The sequence below is a fragment of the Rhinatrema bivittatum genome, chromosome 2, assembly GCF_901001135.1.
Source record: "Rhinatrema bivittatum chromosome 2, aRhiBiv1.1, whole genome shotgun sequence".
Classification (NCBI taxonomy): Eukaryota; Metazoa; Chordata; class Amphibia; order Gymnophiona; family Rhinatrematidae; genus Rhinatrema; species Rhinatrema bivittatum.
The window spans coordinates 721,714,118-721,736,559 of NC_042616.1; the positions used below are offsets into that span (position 1 = coordinate 721,714,118).

The following is a 22,442-nucleotide window of genomic DNA, read 5'->3' on the forward strand; positions in this document are numbered from 1 at the left end:
TGGCAGCAAAAACTGGGGTCGATAGACCACGCTTGTGTCAGTGAACCCTGTCAATTGATAAACTGTAAGTTTTAATTCAGCTGGGTCTTTCATGAAGAACATGCCTTACCTTAATAGACCCTTGTTCACCGACAGCCACAGAAGTTTCTCAACCTGAGCGGCTTCAGATCGGCATACCATGGTTTGCTTGCCAATGTGGGGTTACCATTAAAACTAAGAAGAGATGATCCTCTATTCTTCTTAAAACTCTTCCTAGGAGTGGCCACATAAATAGAGAAGGTGGTCTTCAGTCTAAAAAATCTCAGATTTGAAATTCTGCCTTGTTGCCATGAGATCCACTTTCTGGACTCCCCATCTGTTGATTACTAACTAGAAGGCCATCTCGCCCAATTCCCATTCCTGTGTCCAACAAATGCTGGCTGAGGAAATCTGCTTGAACATGGTCTTTTCTGGTTTATAAGAACTGCAAATAGCACTGCCAATTGTCTTTCTGCCAAGTTTATCAAGACAGATGTGTCTTGGGCAACCAAGACACGTTTGGTGCCCCTGTCTGTTCAAATATGCCACTGCTGTCACATTGTCAGATAAAATTGATCTCTACTCCCTGACTATGTGGGACAAAGGCCAGAACATCTAGGTGAATAGCTGTTTCCAACCCATTGATGTTTCCTGCTTTGACTTCAGGCCTTGAGTCAATTGGTTGCGACAATCAGCCCCTCCCCCCCCCACCCCACCTTTTAGGCAGGTATTTGTTGTCACCACCATCCATGTTGGGATCTCCAGACTGTTTTTGCTGAGCCAAAACCACAGACACTTCCTGATCAGCTGTAGATAAGCACACCTCAAAATTCTGAGACATCATGGATCATAATAATAAGAATTCAGAAGAGGTCATATATATGCAGTTGCCCAGGGTTGCTGCCATGGACCCCATGGCAGCAACCATGGGACGAGGATCTTGCCAACAAAAAAAAACCTCTCAATTGGAGGTGTGTTTTACAGATTCTTTCCTTTGTTAAGAACTCTCTCTTCATGGTAGTATTGAATCTTGTTCTCGGATACTAGACTTGAGCAAGATTCAGTTTGCTCTGAGAAATTTACAGATAATACAAAATAATTCAGAGTACTTAAATCACAAGCGGATTGTGATACATTACAAGAGGACCTTGCAAGACTGGAAGATTGGGCATCCAAATGGCAGATGAAGTTTAATGTGGACAAGCGCAAGGTGTTGCATATAGGGAAAAATAACCCTTGCTGTAGTTACATGATGTTAGGTTCCATATTAGGAGCTACCACCCAGGAAAAAGATCTAGGCATCATAGTGGATAATACTTTAAAATCATCGGCTCAGTGTGCTGCAGCAGTCAAAAAAGCAAACAATGTTAGGAATTATTAGGAAGGGAATGGTTAATAAAACAGAAAATGTCATAATGCCTCTATAATCGCTTCATGGTGAGACCGCACCTTGAATTCTGTGTACAATTCTGGTCGCCGAATCTCAAAAAAAGATATAGTTGCGATGGAGAAGGTACAGAGAAGGTCAACCAAAATGATAAAGGGGATGGAACAGCTCCCCTATGAAGAAAGGCTGAAGAGGTTAGGGCTGTTCAGCTAGGAGAAGAGACGGCTGAGGGGGGATATGATAGAGGTCTTTAAGATCATGAGAGGTCTTGAATGAGTAGATGTGAATCGGTTATTTACACTTTCGAATAATAGAAGGACTAGGGGGCATTCCATGAAGTTAGCAAGTAGCACATTTAAGACTAATTGGAGAAAATTCTTTTTCACTCAATGCACAATAAAGCTCTGGAATTTGTTGCCAGAGGATGTGGTAGTGCAGTTAGTGTAGCTGGGTTCAAAAAAGGTTTGGATAAGTTCTTGGAGAAGTCCATTAACTGATTAGTTTACTTAGGGAATAGACACTGCTATTAATTGCATCAGTAGCATGGGATCTTAGTGTTTGAGTAATTGCCAGGTTCTTGTGGCCTGGTTTGGCCTCTGTTGGAAACAGGATGCTGGGCTTGATGGACCCTTGGTCTGACCCAGCATGGCAATTTTTTATGTTCTTAACTGAACAATTACAAAACTTTGATTACTCTGGTGGTTGCTGTCTGATTCTTTTGTTCTAACTTGACTCTGATAAGCCAGTTGCCTAGATAATGGCTTAAGTTCTTTCTGTGCAAAAAAGCCACCACCACATCATGACCTCTGTAGTGCAGAGGCCAGCACAAATGAAAGAGTTCTGAATTGAAAATGACTTCCCATTATTTGACAATGCAGATATTTCTGATGCTCTCATCTAATGGGAAAGTTCAAATATGTTCCTGTTGGATCTAGGGATGAGAGAAACTTTTCTCACTGCCATTATGACTGACCGCAAGGTCTCCATCTGAAAATGAGAGATCAATTGACCCTTTTCTGATTCAGAATTTCTTCAGACCCACAAAGTAAGTGGAGTATCTGCCCTAGTCCTCTTCATTGGCTGAAACCCAAACTAATGCTCCCAGCTGCAAGAAACATTGAAAGGTTGACTATTGTTGTCCTTGCTCCCTCCAGCTGACTAGGGGAAACAAAGGTAACATCTAAAATGGAAAATGCCAATTCCAGAACATCCAGCACCCACTGTGATGTGGGTCCTCTCCAAAAATAACCTGGCGAGCCTTCTACCCATTGGACTCACCTCAAGAGGGGACCTGCTGGTCTTCATTGCATGGGGCAGGTTCCCCCTTGGAAGCTTGCTCCATCCTGGGAACTTCTTTTCTTTCACAAAAGGGACGATTCTTAGTGGGCCCTCACAACTTGAAATTTCATCCAGGACAGTAACATCTTGAGTCTTCAAATTGCTGCTGCTACATAGGCCCCTTAGCTGCTCTGCATTGCTTACCCTCTAGTAATCTCTGGTGCTTTACTTCCCACAGATCCTTTGCCAACTTCTACTTGTCTTCACCAAAAAACAAAGAGATTGACTTTGAAGGGTGGCTTGCTCAAACAAGACTTTCAGGTGTTAGTAGCCGATAGTCTGAGCTGTGATCATGAACATGGCCTTGGCTGAGGCTCTAATTAAATCACAATGTGAGTATGCAAGGAAAGCTTCACCTAGCTCCATCCAGGCCAACATATCAAGCTCAAAATCCCCATCCATGGCATCTAGAAGCTGTTGTGCCCACACAGCCCTCACAAACTGAAGTTTACAATGCTTATGGCGATGTCTCAAAAACCTGTTTCAGCTGGTATTCAATTTTCCTGTCTTATGAATCCCCGAGAGCCATAGGGATTGTGGTCTTGAAACAGTGGAGACCAAGACATCAACCTTAGGGGCTCATAACAGCAGCCAGAAGGATATAAATCTCTCACTTCTCCCACCTTCAGACTAGTAATAATCTCCCTACCTCAGCAGGCCGAGCTCTGCGCCCCCCCCCCCCCCCTCCTCCAGAGAGGTAGACGCTGTATAGCCTGCCCACGCTTCTGCAGCTGCTGTGCACAACATACTCCAGGCCTGCTGAGTAACTCTGGCTTCACACACGCAGCACTTTCATTTGATTCATACCAGGACATTGTTATACCAGGAACAAGCCTGCCCATGGCAGTTTACAACATCAACACACATTTCTACTCTTTATGCTTCCCTTTCCCCTGGAGCTCTCTCAGAACAACTGCAATAGACACCAGAATTAAAAATGGTCCATGCAGTTGATCCTTTCTTGCTTAAAACTCCAGCAACTAGTCTGCTCAGAGACCCCTTAAACATGGAAGGAACAGAATCTGAGCCCACAATATTGTAGGTGGCCGAGGCTGGGGGTTGAGAGGCAGGAAGAAGAGGAGCAGAAATAAAAAAATCAGTAAGTCAGAACCTGAGAGAAAAATTTCAAACTGGAGTTTTGGGGGGGGGGGGGGGGGGGGGGAGGAGGGGCTGGAGCCCTTTAGTCTTAAGGAACCTTGAAGCTTTCTGGATCTACTGCCTCACTGCTTGGGTTCCTACTGGGCCTTCCAAAGGATGATCAACCGGGAGCCTTTCAAAATACTGCAGACTAGATATGTCAGTACCTACTGAAGACAGTGAAATATACTGCTGCACTAACTCATGTACTGTGAAAGATGTCATGGAAAACGTGTAGCTCTCCATCTCCACCCGATGGCAGGTAGGTATAACCCACTCATCATGCTGCCATATCAATCCAGCCAAAGAAAGCAGGATTGCAACATATCGATCAAAAACCATGTATATCTTGATGGGTCAATGCCAAGAGGAAACATGGCAGATGTTTATGACTGGGGTGGAACAGGTAATTACCCTTTCAAATAGTTCAAGTACTAGGGATCACTCCATGAAAATAATAGGTAACACATTTAAAACAAACCAGAGAAAAAATATCTGAGAACATAGTCAAAGCATGTAGCATAGATGGGTTCAAAAAAGGTCCTGGAGGACAAGTCCATAAACCATTATTAGCCAGGCAGATTTGGGAAAGCCTCTGTTTATTCCTAATTATGAGCAAAAAAGTCTGGATCTATTCTTTGGGATCCTGCTGGGTACTTGTGACCTGGATTTGCCACCATCGGAAATAGGATGCTGGGCTTGATGGACCCTTGCTCTAACCCATCATGGCATTTCTTCTGTTCTTTTGACATCTAGAATCACAGCAGATTATATATGCAAATTTATTACTCTATTGCCCGTGTTCATCAAAAGATTCTAGCAATATACCAGTGATTATGCCAGGACCCTAGTCCAATCAAAATTTGCCTTCATCACTTTGCGATTTGCATGCAACACTGTTAAAACTTTGTTTATACCTGGAATAGAAATGAATTTTGAATTCAAGCTTCTAGAATGAATATTCTACTGGAATATTGTTCAGCAGCAGTAATCCCAAGCAAGTCTTTAAATGTGCCTGATGAAATATAGTGACTTGCGTTCTTAAGTGCTACTTGATTTTTATCATCATTTGAACATGTATATTGGTACACTTTCTACACCCCATATCTACTTTTCACTTATGGATCTCAATTTCAGGTCTTGATAGTGACTACTGAAAGTGTGCCGTGCATGATAACGACAACAGTGAACAAATATCTAAATTATTTTAACTTCTTTGTTATAAAAGTGCCTCTCACACCTCCCTGTCTTATCAAGATAGCTGTTCTAACATCTTAGAAGATTAAACTTCTTGTTTTGGTCTTGTTTAAATTTAACCAAACATGTAGCTTGTCACAGCTGGGAAAGGCCAAATTTAAATTGTACAAAAACAAGTTCATAAATAGAGTTTTAATAACCGCTAAGAAGCTCCAAATTTTGAATACAAGTGCTGAGAGTCCCGTGCCTCCCAGCCAATACGGACCATGTTTTGCAAAAGCTATCTTTAGATGGTACTTCAGAGAAATGTAAAATAAAAATCCCCAACAGTATCTGTAATCAATTATGCAGAAGGGTAAAAAATTCCTATTCAACTCAAGCTATGACAATACATTTAAATCCTCAAATCAGCATTTCTCTACAATCCATCTACATCACACACAGACATTTTTTCTCTAAAAATTTACTTCTGACATGATTAGGTGCTTTTCCTCAAACATCTTTTGTATTTGCTGCCTCTCTGACGCTATGTCAACAGATTTGGATGAAATTTGGTAGGGGAGATATACTGAAATTCCTACTCGCCTAACTCAATATTATCCAAATCTGTCCATGGAAAGCACCCCTCAATATGTATGCCATGAGAGTAAGGAAAGAGAAGGAGCAGTAGCAGCACTGTCACATGGCCCTTTTCTTCCCTCAGGAAACATGCCAAGCATGTGTTACAACTTGTTTAGCATTTTATTCATGACTTCCATAGTTTCAGCACAGAGTAAAATATCCATTCATCGAGTCTGGATCCTTGATAAACCACTGCACAGTGGCCCAAACCTGTCACCTTGTTCCAACTGTAATATAGAGAATTACTGCCACTGGCACTTCAACTTCCCCTTCAACCAAATTCACTAACTCAAAAGCTCTCTAAATCCATCTCAGGCAATCTAAAAATGATCCCATGATAAGGCACTGTAAGAAAAGTTTTAGAAATATTTACCATCTGATATTTGCTACATTCTCCAAAAAACGTTAGCCTGGCGTCACTAAGTTATTAATTATGAGCCTCAATTCTGACAAGGAAATCATATCTGTGGGTCGGTCTTTCCCCTTCCCCATGTCTTCTTCCCCAATAGCTTTTAAACCAAACTGTTTCACTCAAATTTGATATTCTGATATGTTCCTATAGGGAAATAAGCTGGCACATTACAATGTCATCTAACATTCTGAAATCTGCCTGGCAATCACAATCAGGTGTAAATTTTATTGCCAAAGAAAACTGGCCATGAAATCTTCACACATCTCCTTGTTAAATATGGGGACTAGATGGACCTATTCTGACTCCTGAAATAATCGTATCATTTTTACTAAATTTCTCAACATAATCTTAGAGGAATTTATCTAGCACTTTTGCTTTATTAATTTTTTACAGGGACATTCTCTTACACAAACATTTCTTCCTACTGCTTGGATCTACCTCCCTTGCTGGGTTAATCTCTCTCAAGCAACCTTTCCACCACAAACACTGAAGCAAAAATGTAATGCAGACTTTCTGCTTTGGATCTTTCTTCACGAATTGTTTCCCATCAAGTCCACAAACTGACCTAAAAATTGTCTCCTCAACCCTTCATTACAGTGTGCAAAGAACCTTATGGCCTGGAGTTGCTATGTTTAGCAATATGTAATTGTTAATTTAACCTGACTGATCTTTTATACTATTATATACCTTGTAATTTTGTAAGACTTTTTTGTCCCTTTCATTATTTAAAGTCTTTTCACGACATTTTCTTTTTTAATTAAGCCACATGGGAATTACTTTTCTGTTCTCACTTCACATGGGTAGACATGTCTTGAAAATTGCGTAGAATCTTTTAATATTGTTTAAATGTCCATACCTACAGTACCTGAATGTAAGCCACTTTGAATATAAATAAAACAAATAAAAATAAATGAGTGTCTCTAAATTAATTCTGCATACCAATTTTAGAAAATTGTGCATCAGCTAAAGCTGGCTCTTAAAAAAAAATAAAAATTGTAGTAGCTTTTCATCTCCTTATCGGCCTTTGTTCTAGGGATCTGAAATCTGTTGCCTGGTATGGAAAATTAAACATCATCTTAATTTGCAAGGCATTATTTTGCTGGTGCCACATATGAACATGAGTGCTGGTTAACAGGTATTCCCTTATCAGAAAAGGTAATATCTTAACAATATTTCATGCTTTGGCATTCTCTCTTGATAACCAGTTTGGCCAATCCCAGTATAAAGTCCCTTTCAAAAGACAATAGGAAAAGTAACATACTTCCTGCTAAACTGGTTCTATAATACTGACCTAGGCATGAGAACTACCAAAGAAATGTGTTCCAGTTTAACTTCTAGGAGTATCATTTAATTGAATGGTAGGGGGAGAACTTGGGGCCTCTCTTTTCAAACAGTAGCTGCTACTATTCTGTTTTCTGTCTAGAACTTCTGAATTGGATCAGCATAAATAGCTAAATTCAAACAGTACTAGGTTTGCTTGCAAAATATATTAGGAGAAGTTTGTGCTACTCTGTTTATACAAAGTTTCACCAACTGACAATTCAGAGAGAAAATGGCAAAATTAGCTACTTCCTCTTGGAGGACTGCAACTAGTTCCTTGAAAGTTGCTGAATGACTATCTTTCATTTGCAACAGACCGTAGGCACATACACCAATTCTGCCTAACCTTCCCATAATGAATCACCCTTTCACCACTTAACTTTTAGTAGATAAATTTCAGAAATAATTATACAATCAAGTTACAATAAAGTTACAAACCCACTCATTTTCTTTAGTCTTGAGGTCATTCTAAATCTCTGAACTTGTATGCAGAGGCAAAAATCTGGCCAACAAGCAGCCAAATGCAACCAAGCCTCAAGCCCTCTAATATGGCACTATAAAAATTCAGATACTTCCATGCCTGAGGTAGGTGATTTAATGTACAAAGCCATAGGTACACCATTTTTCAAAATCATACACTATTTGAGAAGTAAAATTTACCCACAGGGTGAACTCTTCAGCAATATCACTGAAATCAGATTCTGATTACTTTATTGCCATGACCAAAATAGAATGAAATACAGAAATCCGTAGCCCCAAAAATCCGGCTATTATTGGAAGTGACTTCTCTTCTGGTAATTATAAAAACCCCTCCCCTTGATTTTTAAATGGAAATGAGCACATCTTTTGTGCATCTTTATCCCTCTAGTTCAGTTTCCCAGCATATTTTCCTGCCATTGTTGGGTATGTAATGCGATGACTTTGCTAACACAATCAAAATCCAGCAATTACAGATTGTGAAAATATGTTTAGATAAGGCTGTTGCTGAAATGACAATTTATTAGAAGCCAATGCAATAATTTCAGTGCTTTTTTTTTTTATTCTATCAAGAAAAGTCTCCCTCAGTAGATAACCTTGGGAAAAGAATTTAACTTCTGCATACAATCCTGCTCAGACTGAAGTCTAATATTTTAATTGTAAACTCCCCGCCAAGTAAATAGAAAACCTATACTAGCTGGATTATGGCAGGGATGGACGTCACCAGAAGTTTTTTTGCACTGTAATCAGCAGAATTATTTGAATAGCAGACTTCAAACCACTATAACCACTATCACCATGCCATGCAGATGTGCAGTCATCTTCATATTCTGAGAGATTCCACTTCGATTCTGCAACTAAGCATTATTGACTAATTCCCATTTTCCCCTTCTTGCAAACACAGTAGACACTCCGGAGCCCCACCTGACAGAGACCAGAGTAGAAGCCTCCTCTGAAGTGAATTTCCAACAGATGGAAGGTAAAGGGGAAGGCAATTGGTGCATCACATCCTCTCCCTTACAGGAACAAAACTTACTGGACAGGACAGCCTTAATTAATATCTCACTGGACAGCAGACTACAATGTAACAAGTCTTCTGCAGATAAGCTGGAGAATAAGTCCAATTATGATAGAATTTCAAAAGACTTAAACCCCCCTCTAATTCAACACAAAATGCAACCATACATGCACATCCTATTTCTACAGCTCTACATGACAATAATGAGATGTGTTAACATTTCATAATGCCTAGTTTCCTTCTTTTGGTACAGAGTTTGTACATAGTAATGACATGTATTGCCTTACACGTCCTGTAATACAGAGTCCTGTTTTCCCCTATAGGAAATCAGGCAAAAAATAACATCAGCTGTGACCACAGGCACTAATCAATGGAAAGGCAGCTTTAAAAAATGCCTTCTCACCATAATGGGCTCAGACCCACCCGAGATAACTGGTCTGTTACCCTACAGTAGGAGAGTGAAAAAACATATGTATTAAGCTCCAAGAGCACATGAACTCTATCATCTCTAGCAGAAATCTGAATGAAATTGGGTGAATGGTGCAAAAGTTATAATGGGAGAACCAGGCAATTATTTTATGCAGCCAGTTTCCTTTCGGGAACTTTGCTAAACTACCCAAAATTCATATTTAGCAAAAAACAGAATCAACACATCAATGTAGTTTCCTTATTGAATACTATGCTAAAATCATCAAAAATCATTTTGCAAAAAAAAAAAAACCACACATTAATGAACACTACACTACTGCTCAATTGCATTTAAACCAAGATTTCTGAGATCTATACTTGGCAAGCCTGTACATATGTATTAACCAGTTTCCATCTTAAGGCTCTGCAGTAGAACCAGTTTTGTACACTTTCATAGTTGTACAGAATTTCAAAGCTAGAAGATCTGTACAAAGCTTGCATTTGACCATCTGCAGCTGTTCTGCAAGTACCGGTAAATGTTATAACTCGTTTCCTAGACATTCAGCACAAGATATTTTTTATAACAGTTTACCATGTTTGGGAAAGAACTAAACCAAAACTGATTACTAAGGACTCTTGCCCCCTCCCCCTCCACAGGCATTTAGGGGAGAAAAAATTAAATTTAAAAAATGTGTAGCATCAGAAAACTTTTATAATAGTTTCATAATACAATTCTAGAAACCCTACATAAAAAACTAAGAAAAAACTGGGAGAACCTGTATGATAGTCAGTACAGAGTAAGAGACACTGAATAAACACAGGAAATTAATTAAAATGCTTAGAGGGTGGATTGAAAGGAAAGAAAATAAGCAACAGAATACCAGACATACTAGAAAGAAAATAGGGCAGAAGTTAACATGAAGTATGTATGTTGGGGGTGGGGTGAAATAAGACGGAAGGCACAGATAAGAGAAAGCAGCCTAAAGGTAGGGGGAGGCAATCTACTCCCAAAGCACAAGAAAGGCTGCATAGAGTGCAGGACCCCCAGAGCTACAAACCACAAAAAGTGAGAGAGAGAGGAGACTACACCTATTTGCAAAATAAGAGGAAGAGAAAGATGCAGTTGGAGGGCCCTCCAGAAAAGCAGAACAAGGAAAAGAGGGAGATACAGGATAGAATCCACCCCAGAGGAGCAGAATAGGAGAAAAGAGAGACAGGGTGGGGTCCCAAGACAAGCAGAAGGGGGGGGGAGGGGAACTCGGAGACGCCCCGGTTGCCCGTTAAAGCACAGGCGCCAGGGCCCGGAGGCGCCGGAGCTCACCATCGGCCGGCTGCTGGAAGTTGACATAGGCGTATCCGAGGGAGCGGCGGGTGATCATGTCCCGGCACACCCGGATGGAGAGGATGGGCCCGGCCGGGCTAAACTTCTCGTACAGCATGGCCTCGGTCACATCCGGGTGCAGGTCCCCCACGTAGAGCGACGCCATCGGGTAGCTGGGAGCGCTGGGGTTCATCTTCCGCGGGAAGTCGGACGGCTCAAGCTTCACTGCAGACACGAGAGAGAGAGAGAGACGGGGCTGGTTAGGGAGACACACACGAAGCTCGCCCTAAAACACCGCCCTGCCGCCCGGGGCCCCCAGGCCGCTCCCCCCCACCCCCCAACCCGAGGAGCGCGGGCGCTGCCAGGCTGCAGCAGCGGCGGCGAAGACGGTTCCAAGTTTAACGGGCGAGTGGAGGCGCGCGCGCGCGGCGGCGGCGGCAGCAGCAGCAGCTGCACAAGTGGTGGTGGTGGAGGCTGTTACCGGAGGAGGCAGGACGGGGATCCGCTGCAGGCTCGCGCGCCTTGGCCGGCCGGGCGGAGAAGAGGACAGCAGCAAGCAAACACGGCTTTACGATTCAAGCGCGGCCTCGTCCACGATGTTTCCTCCGCCCGTCGCCGATTTCCTGCGATCGAAAGCTTCGTTTCACTGGTTACTGCTGGGGTGGATTTTTTTCTGTTTTGCTGTTTTTATTTTATTTTTTTTTTGTTGGCTTTTTTTGTAGCGTGTGTGTGGGTTTTTTTTCCTAATTAAAAGTTCAAAAAAAGGAAGAAAATAAAGACTTTTTTATGATGATTTTTGAAGGATTTTGTAATTTTTTTTTATTTTTTATTTTTTTTTAATAAGAAATGTGTGCCGAGGCCAGGCTTCGGAGCACACGCTCACACGCACAGCACTAACAGCCGGGGAGTTAGGGGAAGAGGACGTGTACCACCGCCACTTATTTATAGAGAGCTGCTGACGTCAGTGCCGTACGGACGGCGGCACGCAAGCACCTCGGCGCGGGTGGGGTGGGGAACCGGAAGGAGCTGTGTTCAGTAAGCTGAGGGGCGTGGGGCTGCTTAAAGATTCTGGCAGCCAGACATGCGGGAAATACATGTAGTTGTGAGAGGCTAGTTTTGTAGGGCGAGGCTGAAAGGGAGACTGCCTGTCGTTGAAAGATATAACAGCTTGCTAAGAAGAATGCCGATGAATGATTTAAGATCGCCTCTCCGCTTTTTTGCCCGGCTCACAGTCTGAACTTTGAGTTGAAGATGCTTTTTGCTTGGTCTTGTGATTGAGAAACTTTACAATATGGGGGCGTTAACAACCTGTTGCAACTCCAAATCCATTTTAGGGTCTTGTAAAGACCATTCCCAAAGTAGCAGAATTAAACCTGTTCCTTAAAAAAAACTAGTCTCGGCCGTGGAAAAATATAATAAATCCAAATGTGGTAATGGGAAGAAGGGAGAGTAATGGGGCTGCCTGTAATATAAAGAAAAGCAATAGGCTAGAACTGTTGGGTAAAAGGAGAGAACGTGCTATACTTGTAATAGCGGGTCTAGTTACATTTTAGTTAGGGAATCACGCTCTGCCCCATCCCCTGCCCTGCTCCCTAAAGATCTCCGTCCCATCTCAGCAGCAGGAGAATAGGGGTGGTGGGGGACGCATCGCCCTCTTCTGCCGCCTGGCCCTACCGCGACTTTAAAGCACGTGACTGTACAGAATAACGTGTGGTTCAAAACAGCAATGGGACCCAGAGATGGCGCACTCTGCCGATATACCGCAACTTTCCTCCACCCCCGGCTGCTGCCTGCCTCACCCAGCCCCGTATCTTCCACAGCCATTGTGTTGGGCCATGCTTCTGTGTTTCACCCCAAATGGCCTTTCATTTTAGCTTTTCAAAGTAAAAAGGTTTCATGTATTTAGAATTACTATTGCCTTTTAAGCAAATAGGACCTTGATTTTGAAAGAAAATACTACTGGCACCATACTGTAGTTGGATATGGAAGTAATGAATCTCTAAATATTCATTAAAAGTGGTGAGGATATATATGTAAGACGGAAGAAAGGGGAGTGCAAAAAATTTCAATATGGTAATATATGCAAAATAAATGCAGCCTAATGTTTCGAGGTCTCAGTGTTGCTCTTGTATATTATATTATTTTTTTAAATCACTTTAGAAAACACAGAACATATATATAGACATGATTTAATGGGAACCAGTCAGCATGGATTTACCCAAGGGAAGTCTTGCCTCACAAATCTGCTACTTTTTTTTGAAGGGGTGAATAAGCATGTGGATAAAGGTGAACCAGTAGATGTGGTGTATTTGGATTTTCAGAAGGCGTTTCACAAAGTCCCTAATAAGAAGCTTCTAAGAAAACTAACAGTCATGGGATAGGAGGAGATGTCTTTTTGTGAATTGTAAACTGGTTAAAAGACAGGTTAACAGAGAGTAGGATTAAATGGTCAATTTTCACAGTGGAGAATTGTAAACAGTACAGTGCCTCAGAGATTTGTACTTTGGTGCTTTTTAATTTACAAATGATCTGTAAAGAGGTACCAGTGAGGTCTTCAAATTTGCAGATGACACAAAATTATTCAGAGTAGTTAAATCACAAGTGGATTGTGAGGAATTGCAGGAGGACCTTGCAAGACTGGAAGATTGGGTGTCCAGATGGTAGATAAGTGCAAGGTGATGCATATAGGGAAAAATAACCCATGCTGTAGTTACATAATATTAGGTCCAATTTTAGGAATTGCCACCCAGGAAAAAGATCCAGGTGTCATTGTTGATATTACATTGAAATTGTTGGCTCAGTGTGCTGCAGGGTTCAAAAAATGCAAACAATGTTAGGAATTATTAGGAAGGAAATGACAAATAAAGCTGAGGATGTCTTAATGCCTCTGTATCACTCAAAGGTTAGACTGCACCTTGAATACTGTGTGCAGTTCTGGTTGCAGCATCACATAAAAGATATAGTTACGTTGGAGAAAGGCAACCAAAATGATAAAGGGCATGGAATGGCTCCCCTATGAGGAAAGACTAAAATGTTTAGGGCTGTTCAGCTTGGAGAAGAGATGACAGAAGGGGAATATGATAGAGGTCTACAAAATCATGAAAGGACTTGAACGGGTAAATGTGAAACTGTTATGTACTCTTTCAGATAATACAAGGACTAGGTGGCACTTCATGAAGTTTGCAAGTAGCACATTTAAAACAAATTTGATACAATTATTTTTCACTCAATGAACAATTAAGCTCTGAAATTCATTGCCTAAGAATCTGATTAAAGCAGTTAGTGTAGCTGAGTTTAAAAAGGTTTGGATAAGTTCCTGGAGGAGAAGTCCGTAAATTGCTATTAATCAAGAGTGAATAGCCACTGTTTAATGTTTGGGTACTTCCCAGGTACTTGTGTCTTGGATTGGCCATTGTTGGACGCAGGATACTGGATTTGATGTACTCTTGGTCTGACCCAGTATATCATATCTTATGTTCTTATGTAAAGGGGATGGAACAGCTCCCCTATGAGGAAAGGCTGAAGAGGTTAGGGCTGTTTAGCTTGGAGAAGAGACGGCTGAGGGGGGGATATGATATGAGAGGTCTTGAACGAGTAGATGTGAATCAGTTATTTACATTTTCGGATAATAGAAGGACTAGGGGGCATTCCATGAAGTTCGCCGAGTGCGGGAACCACGGCCATCTTGTTTTCAGGTGCGGCTACTGCAACGCAGCCAAATGACAGAATGAACGCAGATTTTTCTCTTCCACTGCCCGTTTTGACGCCGAAGATTCCACCTTCCCCCCCTTCCCCCCCTGCTGCGGGGGCAAACCCAGAGCACAGTTCTGCTGTCCCTCCTGCGGGGCCCCCTCCCCCATCTGCCTTTTCAACAGATTTTGTAATTCTCATGCATAATGCTTATTTAGCTCACATGAATCAGCAGGATGGCTCGACTCCTGGGCCCCCCCCCTCCCCCTAAGGTGAGCAGATTGGATGTCTCCCAGGTCGTTTCAGGGGTTCCTCAGGGGTCTTCATGGGTTTGGTTAGTTCCCCATCCTGTCTCCTGTGGATCCTGATCCAGACCAGGATGATTGTTTCCCACGTACAATTGGAAGGGGATGATCCCAGGGCCTTGCGTCTTTTTCAGAAAAATGAGCTGGAACCCCTTATTCCCTGTACGTACCAGGATCAGTCCAGACTGCTGGGTTATGCCTCCCCTCCAGCAGATGGAGTCAGAGAGAAAACTGAAAACACCCCCTAGATATACTGGTGTGCCACCTGCGATCCCTCAGTATTTTCTCTGACTCTAGCAGATTGAGAGGCATAACCTGCGGTCCTGTCCTGGTCAGGTTGTTCGTACTGGGAATTGCTCTTTTGACTGGAACAAATAGTTACTTACCTTCAGGTCTCTGTTGGTCAGGTTTGTCTGTTTGGTTTGGGGCAGCGCAAAGCTCAGTTGCGGGGCAGGCACAGAGGGCATTGCCCTCCTTGAATTTCCCGGATTAGTGTGTCCCAGTAGGTTGGGGGAGAGCTTACCGGTGGGTCGGTCACCCTCCCCCCAATGTCCCAGGGTCCATTACCCTGAAGGGGGTTTGAAAAAAAAAAAATTAAAGTTTTTACTTTTAGTGCTCCAGAGCCACTTAAGACCTGTTAGTGACAGGCAGTGAGCTCTCTCTTTACAGCCCCGGCCTGCCGTGCCTCTGTGGACTCCGGAGGGGGTGGCTGTGTCACACAGCGCATGTTAGAAGGCAGAGTTACTTGCCTGCTGCGTTTTGGCGCGCTTTCAGTGACTGCCCCATTTTTGGCCCGGGATGCCGCGATCTTCGGCCTGCACGGCCTGCGGGGGGGCGACTCTCCCGAGAGGGTCTCTACTCCCGATGTCTTCCCGGGGGCGAGGGACCATCTCGGGGGCCGAGTGCTGCCCGCAGCGGCTTCTCTCCTTCTTCTTCGCGGCAGAGCAGGCCGCCGGGCACTCGATCTTCGGCCCCTCCTCCCTTGGGGAGGAGGGTGGCGGCCATCTTGGCCACGCAGCAGTCGGAGCTATCAGCGTCGGAGGAGGGTTCCTCCCCTCCTCCTCCTCCTCCACCCGACTTAAGCCTGTGAACTCCGCCCATTTCGGAGGCCCCTCGAGCCCCTCCACCTTCTGGTGCAATTAAGCAAGATTTTAAGAAGTCAGTGCCTTTTTCGTCGGAATTTGTGCTTTTAATGCACAAAGCGGTCTTGCAGGCAGAGGCAGGATGGGAGGCTGAAGGCCCCTCCCCCCAAGATTCCCAGGATCGTGGTGGATCAGGGGAGCACGGGGGCAGTGACCCTCGCCCGCGGGATCAGGGGGACCAGGGGGCTTGCGACCCCCCGTCCGCCAGATCAGGGAAACGCGGGGGCTTGTGGCCCCCACCCGCGGGGGGGGGCTACCGGTCAAGGGGACCAAGATTTCATGCCGGATCCTCTGGGGGCACCGTATTCGTTAGTAGGGGGCGATCAGGGATCAGTTGAGGGGGACGACCCCCAGGTACTCCGGTTATTCGGAAAGGAGGAGTTAAGCTTCTTGATTCTTCATGTCCTGAAGGAGTTGGAGCTTACGGCCCCGCATCAGGAAGCGGACACTTCTACGGGGGATGTGGCTATGGTGGGCCTGAAGGCCCCCCCTCAAACTTTTCCCTTCCATCCCAAGGTTTTACTGCTTGTATCCAAGGAATGGGAGCTCCCAGAAGCCTCGTTGCGAGTGAGCAGGGCCATGGAGAAGCTGTATCCCCTACCGGCGGAATCCCTGGATCTCCTGAAGACCCCCTTGGTGGATTCGGCGGTTACGGCCGTAGTTAAGCATACAACCATCCCCGTCACGGGGGGGATAGCCCTCAAAGATCTCCAGGATCGCAAGTTGGAGATATTATTAAAGCGCATTTTTGAGGTGGCGGCCTTAGGTGTCCGGGCGGTGGCGTGCAGCAGTCTCGTGCAGAGGGCCAACCTGCGCTGGGTCCAGCAGCTACTTACTACGCAGGAGCTTCCACCGGACGAGGCGGAGCAAGCCAACTGTGTGGAGGCTGCAGTCGCCTATACGGCGGATGCCTTATATGATTTGTTGCGGACCTCGGCTCATATTATGTCCTCTGCAGTTTCCGCGAGACGGTTACTGTGGCTCCGTTGTTGGTCGGCGGACGCTTCCTCTAAGGCACGACTAGGTTCCTTTCCCTTTAAGGGTAAGCTGTTGTTCGGCGACGAGTTAGATCAGCTCATTAAGGACCTGGGAGATAATAAGGTTTACAAATTGCCGGAGGATAAGCCGCGTCAATCTCGGTCTTTCGGGAATGCCAGAGCTCGTTTTCGGGGTCAACGGCGGTTCCGTATGGGAAGGGGTGGCTCCTTTTCCCAGAAGCAGCAGGTGACGAGGTCCCAGTCTTGGTCTCCTTCCTTTCGTGGCAGGAGGCCTCCGCGCGGGGAATCCTTGCAGAGTTTCACTTCCAACAAGCCACCTCAATGAAGGCGCGCAGGCCCATTCCTCCGTCCAGTTCATCGGGGGTCGGCTGTCCCGGTTTTGGGAGGAGTGGGTCAAGATAACTTCGGATCAATGGGTCCTCGACGTTGTTCAGCACGGTTACGAGTTGGATTTTGCGCGTCCCCTCCGAGATCTTTTTATGATATCGCCATGCGGTCCTCCGGAAAAGCGGCTGGCTGTCACTCAAACCGTCAACCGTTTGCGGACTCTGGGGGCGGTAGTGCCGGTTCCGCCGGCCCAGTACAGGACTGGTCGGTATTCCATATACTTCCTGGTTCCGAAAAAGGAGGGCACGTTCAGACCAATCTTGGATCTCAAGGGAGTGAACAAGGCGTTACGCGTACCTCGATTTCGTATGGAGACGCTAAGGTCTTTTATTGCGGCCGTCCACAAGGGAGAGTATTTGGCTTCCTTGGATCTGACCGAGGCATATCTTCACATTGGAATCTGAGAAGGTCATCAGAAATACCTGAGGTTCATGGTGTTGGGAAACCATTACCAGTTTTGTGCCCTTCCGTTCGGATTGGCGACCGCTCCATGAGTGTTCACCAAGGTTCTCGTAGTGGTGGCGGCTTCCCTACGTCGTCAAGGAATCCTGGTACATCCCTATCTCGACGACTGGCTCATTCAGGCAAAGTCGGAAGCATCGTGCAAACGGGCGGTTTGCTTGGTGGTGCAGCAACTCCAGTCGTTGGGCTGGGTAGTCAACTTTGCGAAGAGCCGATTGGAACCGACCCAACAGTTGGAATTTTTGGGCGCCCGATTCGATACCTTGATGGGCAGGGTTTTTCTGCCACATCAGCGCATGGTCAATCTAATGACACAAGTGCGGAACCTGATGGACCTTCAGAAGATACCTACGGCATGGGATTATTTACAGGTCATTGGTCATATGGTGTCTACTCTGGAGATGGTACCGTGGGCTTTTGCACATATGCGACCATTACAAAGAGCTCTTCTTTCTCACTGGGATCCCAGATCCGAGGATTATGGGCAGGAGTTACCTTTGCTGGAGCCGGCCCGTTCCAGTCTCTCTTGGTGGCTAACCCCGGACCATCTTCTGCATGGAGTGGACCTGGAGCCTCCGTCTTGGATAGTGGTGACGACGGATGCCAGCCTCTCCGGCTGGGGGGCAGTGTGCCAGTCCCGAGCGGTTCAAGGGACATGGTCTGCGCTCCAGTCCACCTGGTCCATCAATCGCTTGGAGACCAGAGCGGTACGTCTGGCCTTGCATCTCCTCCTTCCGATTGTGCGCGGTCGAGCAGTACGCATTCTGTCAGACAACGCGACCACAGTGGCGTACATAAACCGGCAAGGCGGCACAAAAAGTCGGGCGGTGGCGACAGAGGCAGCGTTGCTGATGGCCTGGGCGGAACGTCATTTATCACACATCGCGGCCACCCACATAGCAGGAGTGGTCAACGTTCAGGGAGATTACCTCAGTGGGCAGCATCGAGATCCAGGAGAGTGGGAGCTGTCGGCAGAGGCGACGGATCTCATCACTCAGTGTTGGGGGGTTCCACGATTGGACTTGATGGCGACTCGGCTAAATGCGAAAGCGGCACGTTTCTTCAGCCGCAGGCGGGAACACGGCTCAGAAGGCGTAGATGCTTTGGTGCTTCCGTGGCCTCGTCGCATACTTCTTTATGTGTTTCCTCCATGGCCCCTAGTGGGGAAGGTGTTACGGCGCATAAAGTCCCATTGAGGTCTGGTGATTCTCGTGGCTCCGGAGTGGCCGCATCGCCCGTGGTTTGCGGATCTCGTCAATCTGGCAGTGGATGGTCCACTGCGGCTGGGCCATCTTCCAAATCTCCTCCGTCAGGGTCCAGTATTTTTCGATCTGGCGGATCGCTTTTGTCTGGCGGCTTGGCTTATGAGTGGAGGCAGCTAAGGAAGAAAGGTTATCCGGACGCGGTGATTTCCACATTCCTGCGGGCGCGCAGATCTTCTACTATGCTTACTTACGCTAGGGTTTGGAAAGTTTTTCACACCTGGTGTGGTGCTCTAGCTATTTCGCCCCGATGTTCGTCAGTGGGGCATATTCTTACGTTCCTACAAGATGGCCTGAAGAAAGGTTTGGCATACAATTTGCTTAGGGTTCAAGTGGCAGCTCTGGGGTGCTTCAGAGGTAAGGTCGAGGGGTTTTCCCTTGCATGTCATCCAGATGTTGCCTGTTTTTTGCGTGGCGTTAGAAACTTGCGTCCTCCGGTGAGGATTCCCTGTCCTTCCTGGAACTTGAACCTGGTTCTTCGTGGTCTGTGCGCGGCTCCTTTTGAGCCTATTAAGACAGCCTCGCTGAAGGACCTAACCCTCAAGACGGTATTCCTGGTGGCCATTTCGTCAGCTCGTCGTGTTTCGGAGCTGCAGGCTCTTTCGTGCAGGTTACCGTTTTTGCGTATTTCTGCATCGGGAGTCTCCTTATGCACCATTCCATCCTTCTTGCCAAAGGTGGTTTCGGCGTTTCATGTTAATCAGACAGTGGAATTACCTTCCTTTTCGGAGGAGGAGCTGCAGTCTTCTCAAGGTCGGGACTTGAGACGTTTGGATGTCCGTCGGGTTCTCCTGCGGTATTTGGAGATTACCAACGAGTTTCGGAGGTCGGATCATCTCTTTGTGTTGTGGAATGGTCCCAAGAAAGGTCTTCCGGCATCTAAAACTACTATCGCATGCTGGTTGAAGGGCTCAATAGCGTCCACGTACATTGGCTGTGGTAAGCTTGTTCCTGACGGGCTTAAGGCTCATTTGTTGCGTTCCCAAGCGGCTTTGTGGGAAGAAAACCAGTTGGTGTCTTGCCAAGAGATATGCAGGATGGCCACTTGGAAATCCTGGCATACGTTTGCCAGGCATTATCACTTGGATGTTCATGGTCCGCCTGCGGAGTCCTTTGGGAGCAGTGTGATTCGAGCGGGACTCTCAGGGTCCCACCCCAGTTAAGGTGGCTTGGGTACATCCCAGCAGTCTAGACTGATCCTGGTACGTACAGGGAAAGGAAAATTAGTTTCTTACCTGATAATTTTCATTCCTGTAGTACCAAGGATCAGTCCAGACGCCCGCCCACGTTTTCTGGGAGTCCGCTCGTGTTCGAGAATTCTCAATGACAGATTATATTTACAGCTGTTTGACAAGTTTCGACGGTAAGTTGTCATTGTTTTGTGTTGTACTGCACATTTTATGTTGTCATTGTTGTTTCTTGTTTGTCAAGGAAGTTACTGCTTGATCTGGTCAATCAGTTAAAAAAAAAATTTAAATCATTGGGGGCAGTGGCTACAGTGGTCCTGTCGTTACTTCTGCTTTGATATCACATATACTGAGGGATCGCAGGTGGTACACTAGTATAGCTAGGGGGTGTTTTCAGTTTTCTCTCTGACTACATCTGCTGGAGGGGAGGCATAACCCAGCAGTCTGGATTGATCCTTGGTACTACAGGAACGAAAATTATCAGGTAAGAAACTAATTTTCCTTTCCCCATGTCCTTTCAGAATTGGATATTGATGCGCCTCAGGATCCTTCGGGAGCAAGTGCAGGGGCAAGCAAGGGAGATCCCGTCCTAGCGGGACTACGTCCTCCAGAGAAAACCTTTCCTTTTCACCCAATGCTCCTGCAATTGTCCAGGGAATGGGACTCTCCGGAGGCTAGCCTACGGGTCGGAAGAGCTATGGATAAGCTCTATCCTCTTCTGGAGGAGGTCCTGGAGCTCCTCAAGGTTCCTTTACCCAGGGCAAGTCTTGCCTCACAAATCTGCTTCACTTTTTTGAAGGAGTTAATAAACATGTGGATAAAGGTAAACCGGTAGATGTAGTGTACTTGGATTTTCAGAAGGCGTTTGACAAAGTTCCTCATGAGAGGCTTCTAGGAAAAGTAAAAGGTCATGGGATAGGTGGCGATGTCCTTTCGTGGATTGCAAACTGGCTAAAAGTCAGGAAATAGAGAGTAGGATTAAATGGACAATTTTCTCAGTGGAAGGGAGTGGGCAGTGGAGTGCCTCAGGGATCTGTATTGGGACCCTTACTTTTCAATATATTTATAAATGATCTGGAAAGAAATACGACGAGTGAGATAATCAAATTTGCAGATGACACAAAATTGTTCAGAGTATTTAATCACAAGGAGATTGTGATAAATTGCAAGAAGACCTTGTGAGACTGGAAAATTGGGCATCCAAATGGCAGATGAAATTTAATGTGGATAAGTGCAAGGTGATGCATATAGGGAAAAATAACCCATGCTATAATTACACAATGTTGGGTTCCATATTAGGTGCTACAACCCAAGAAAGAGATCTAGGCATCATAGTGGATAACACATTGAAATCGTCGGTTCAGTGTGCTGCAGCAGTCAAAAAAGCAAACAGAATGTTGGGAATTATTAGAAAGGGAATGGTGAATAAAACGGAAAATGTCAGAATGCCTCTGTATCGCTCTATGGTGAGACCGCTGTTGCGGTCTCCACCGCTTCCCCCTTACTGGCAGTAATCAGGGATCACCTCCGAGGCCAGGAACGCCGCCTCTGCGGCTCTGCTGAGTATTCGGGGCGTCCGCCATTGCTGGGCCATCTCGCTGCCGCCCTGCGCGCACGCGGGGACGCGCGTTATGGACATACACTCACCGGAAGCCTGACCCCGCCTGAGCTGGCCACGCCACGCCCCAAGCCCGATATAACCGGCGTTCTTCAGTCCTTTCATTGCCTTGCAACGAGGGTCGCTACAGTGTGTAGTTCTTAGTTGCACTTCCGTTGTATTGCTTCAGCCACCGACCTCCGCTCGTTCCTGACTCTGCTTCTGCCTGCCGCCAGCCACCGACCTCTGCTCGTTCCTGACTCTGCTTCTGCCTGCCGCCGGCCACCGACCTCTGCTCGTTCCTGACTCTGCTTCTGCCTGCCGCCGGCCACCGACCTCTGCTCGTTCCTGACTCTGCTTCTGCCTGCCGCCGGCCACCGACCTCTGCTCGTTCCTGACTCTGCTTCTGCCTGCCGCCGGCCACCGACCTCTGCTCGTTCCTGACTCTGCTTCTGCCTGCCGCCGGCCACCGACCTCTGCTCGTTCCTGACTCTGCTTCTGCCTGCCGCCGGCCACTGACCTCTGCTCGTTCCTGACTCTGCTTCTGCCTGCCGCTGGCCACCGACCTCTGCTTGTTCCTGACTCTGCTTCTGCCTGCCGCCGGCCACTGACCTCTGCTCGTTCCTGACTCTGCAGTTGCCTGCCGCCTGCCTCAGTCCACGGCTTCTCTGCCGCAGCTGCTGCGCTCCTGCCTCCAGACAGCGTCCTACGCAGGTCTGGGCTGGAACTCCTGCCAGACTATCTTGGGCCTTGATACC

The 22,442-nt window shown here is 46.1% G+C and overlaps 1 protein-coding gene across 1 annotated transcript in view; it reads right to left on the minus strand.

Moving 5' to 3' along the window:
- The window catches only part of PABPC1 (poly(A) binding protein cytoplasmic 1), a 58,754-nt gene extending 47,178 nt beyond the window's left edge, over positions 1–11,576 (minus strand). Inside the window, exons 1-2 of the mRNA XM_029591815.1 lie at positions 11,136–11,576; positions 10,655–10,879 (exon numbers count right to left, since the gene is read on the minus strand). Coding sequence (XP_029447675.1) covers positions 10,655–10,847 — 193 coding nt within the window. The 5' untranslated portion in view covers positions 10,848–10,879; positions 11,136–11,576. The remainder of the gene's footprint in view (positions 1–10,654; positions 10,880–11,135) is intronic.
- Between the last annotated feature and the right edge of the window lie 10,866 nt (positions 11,577–22,442).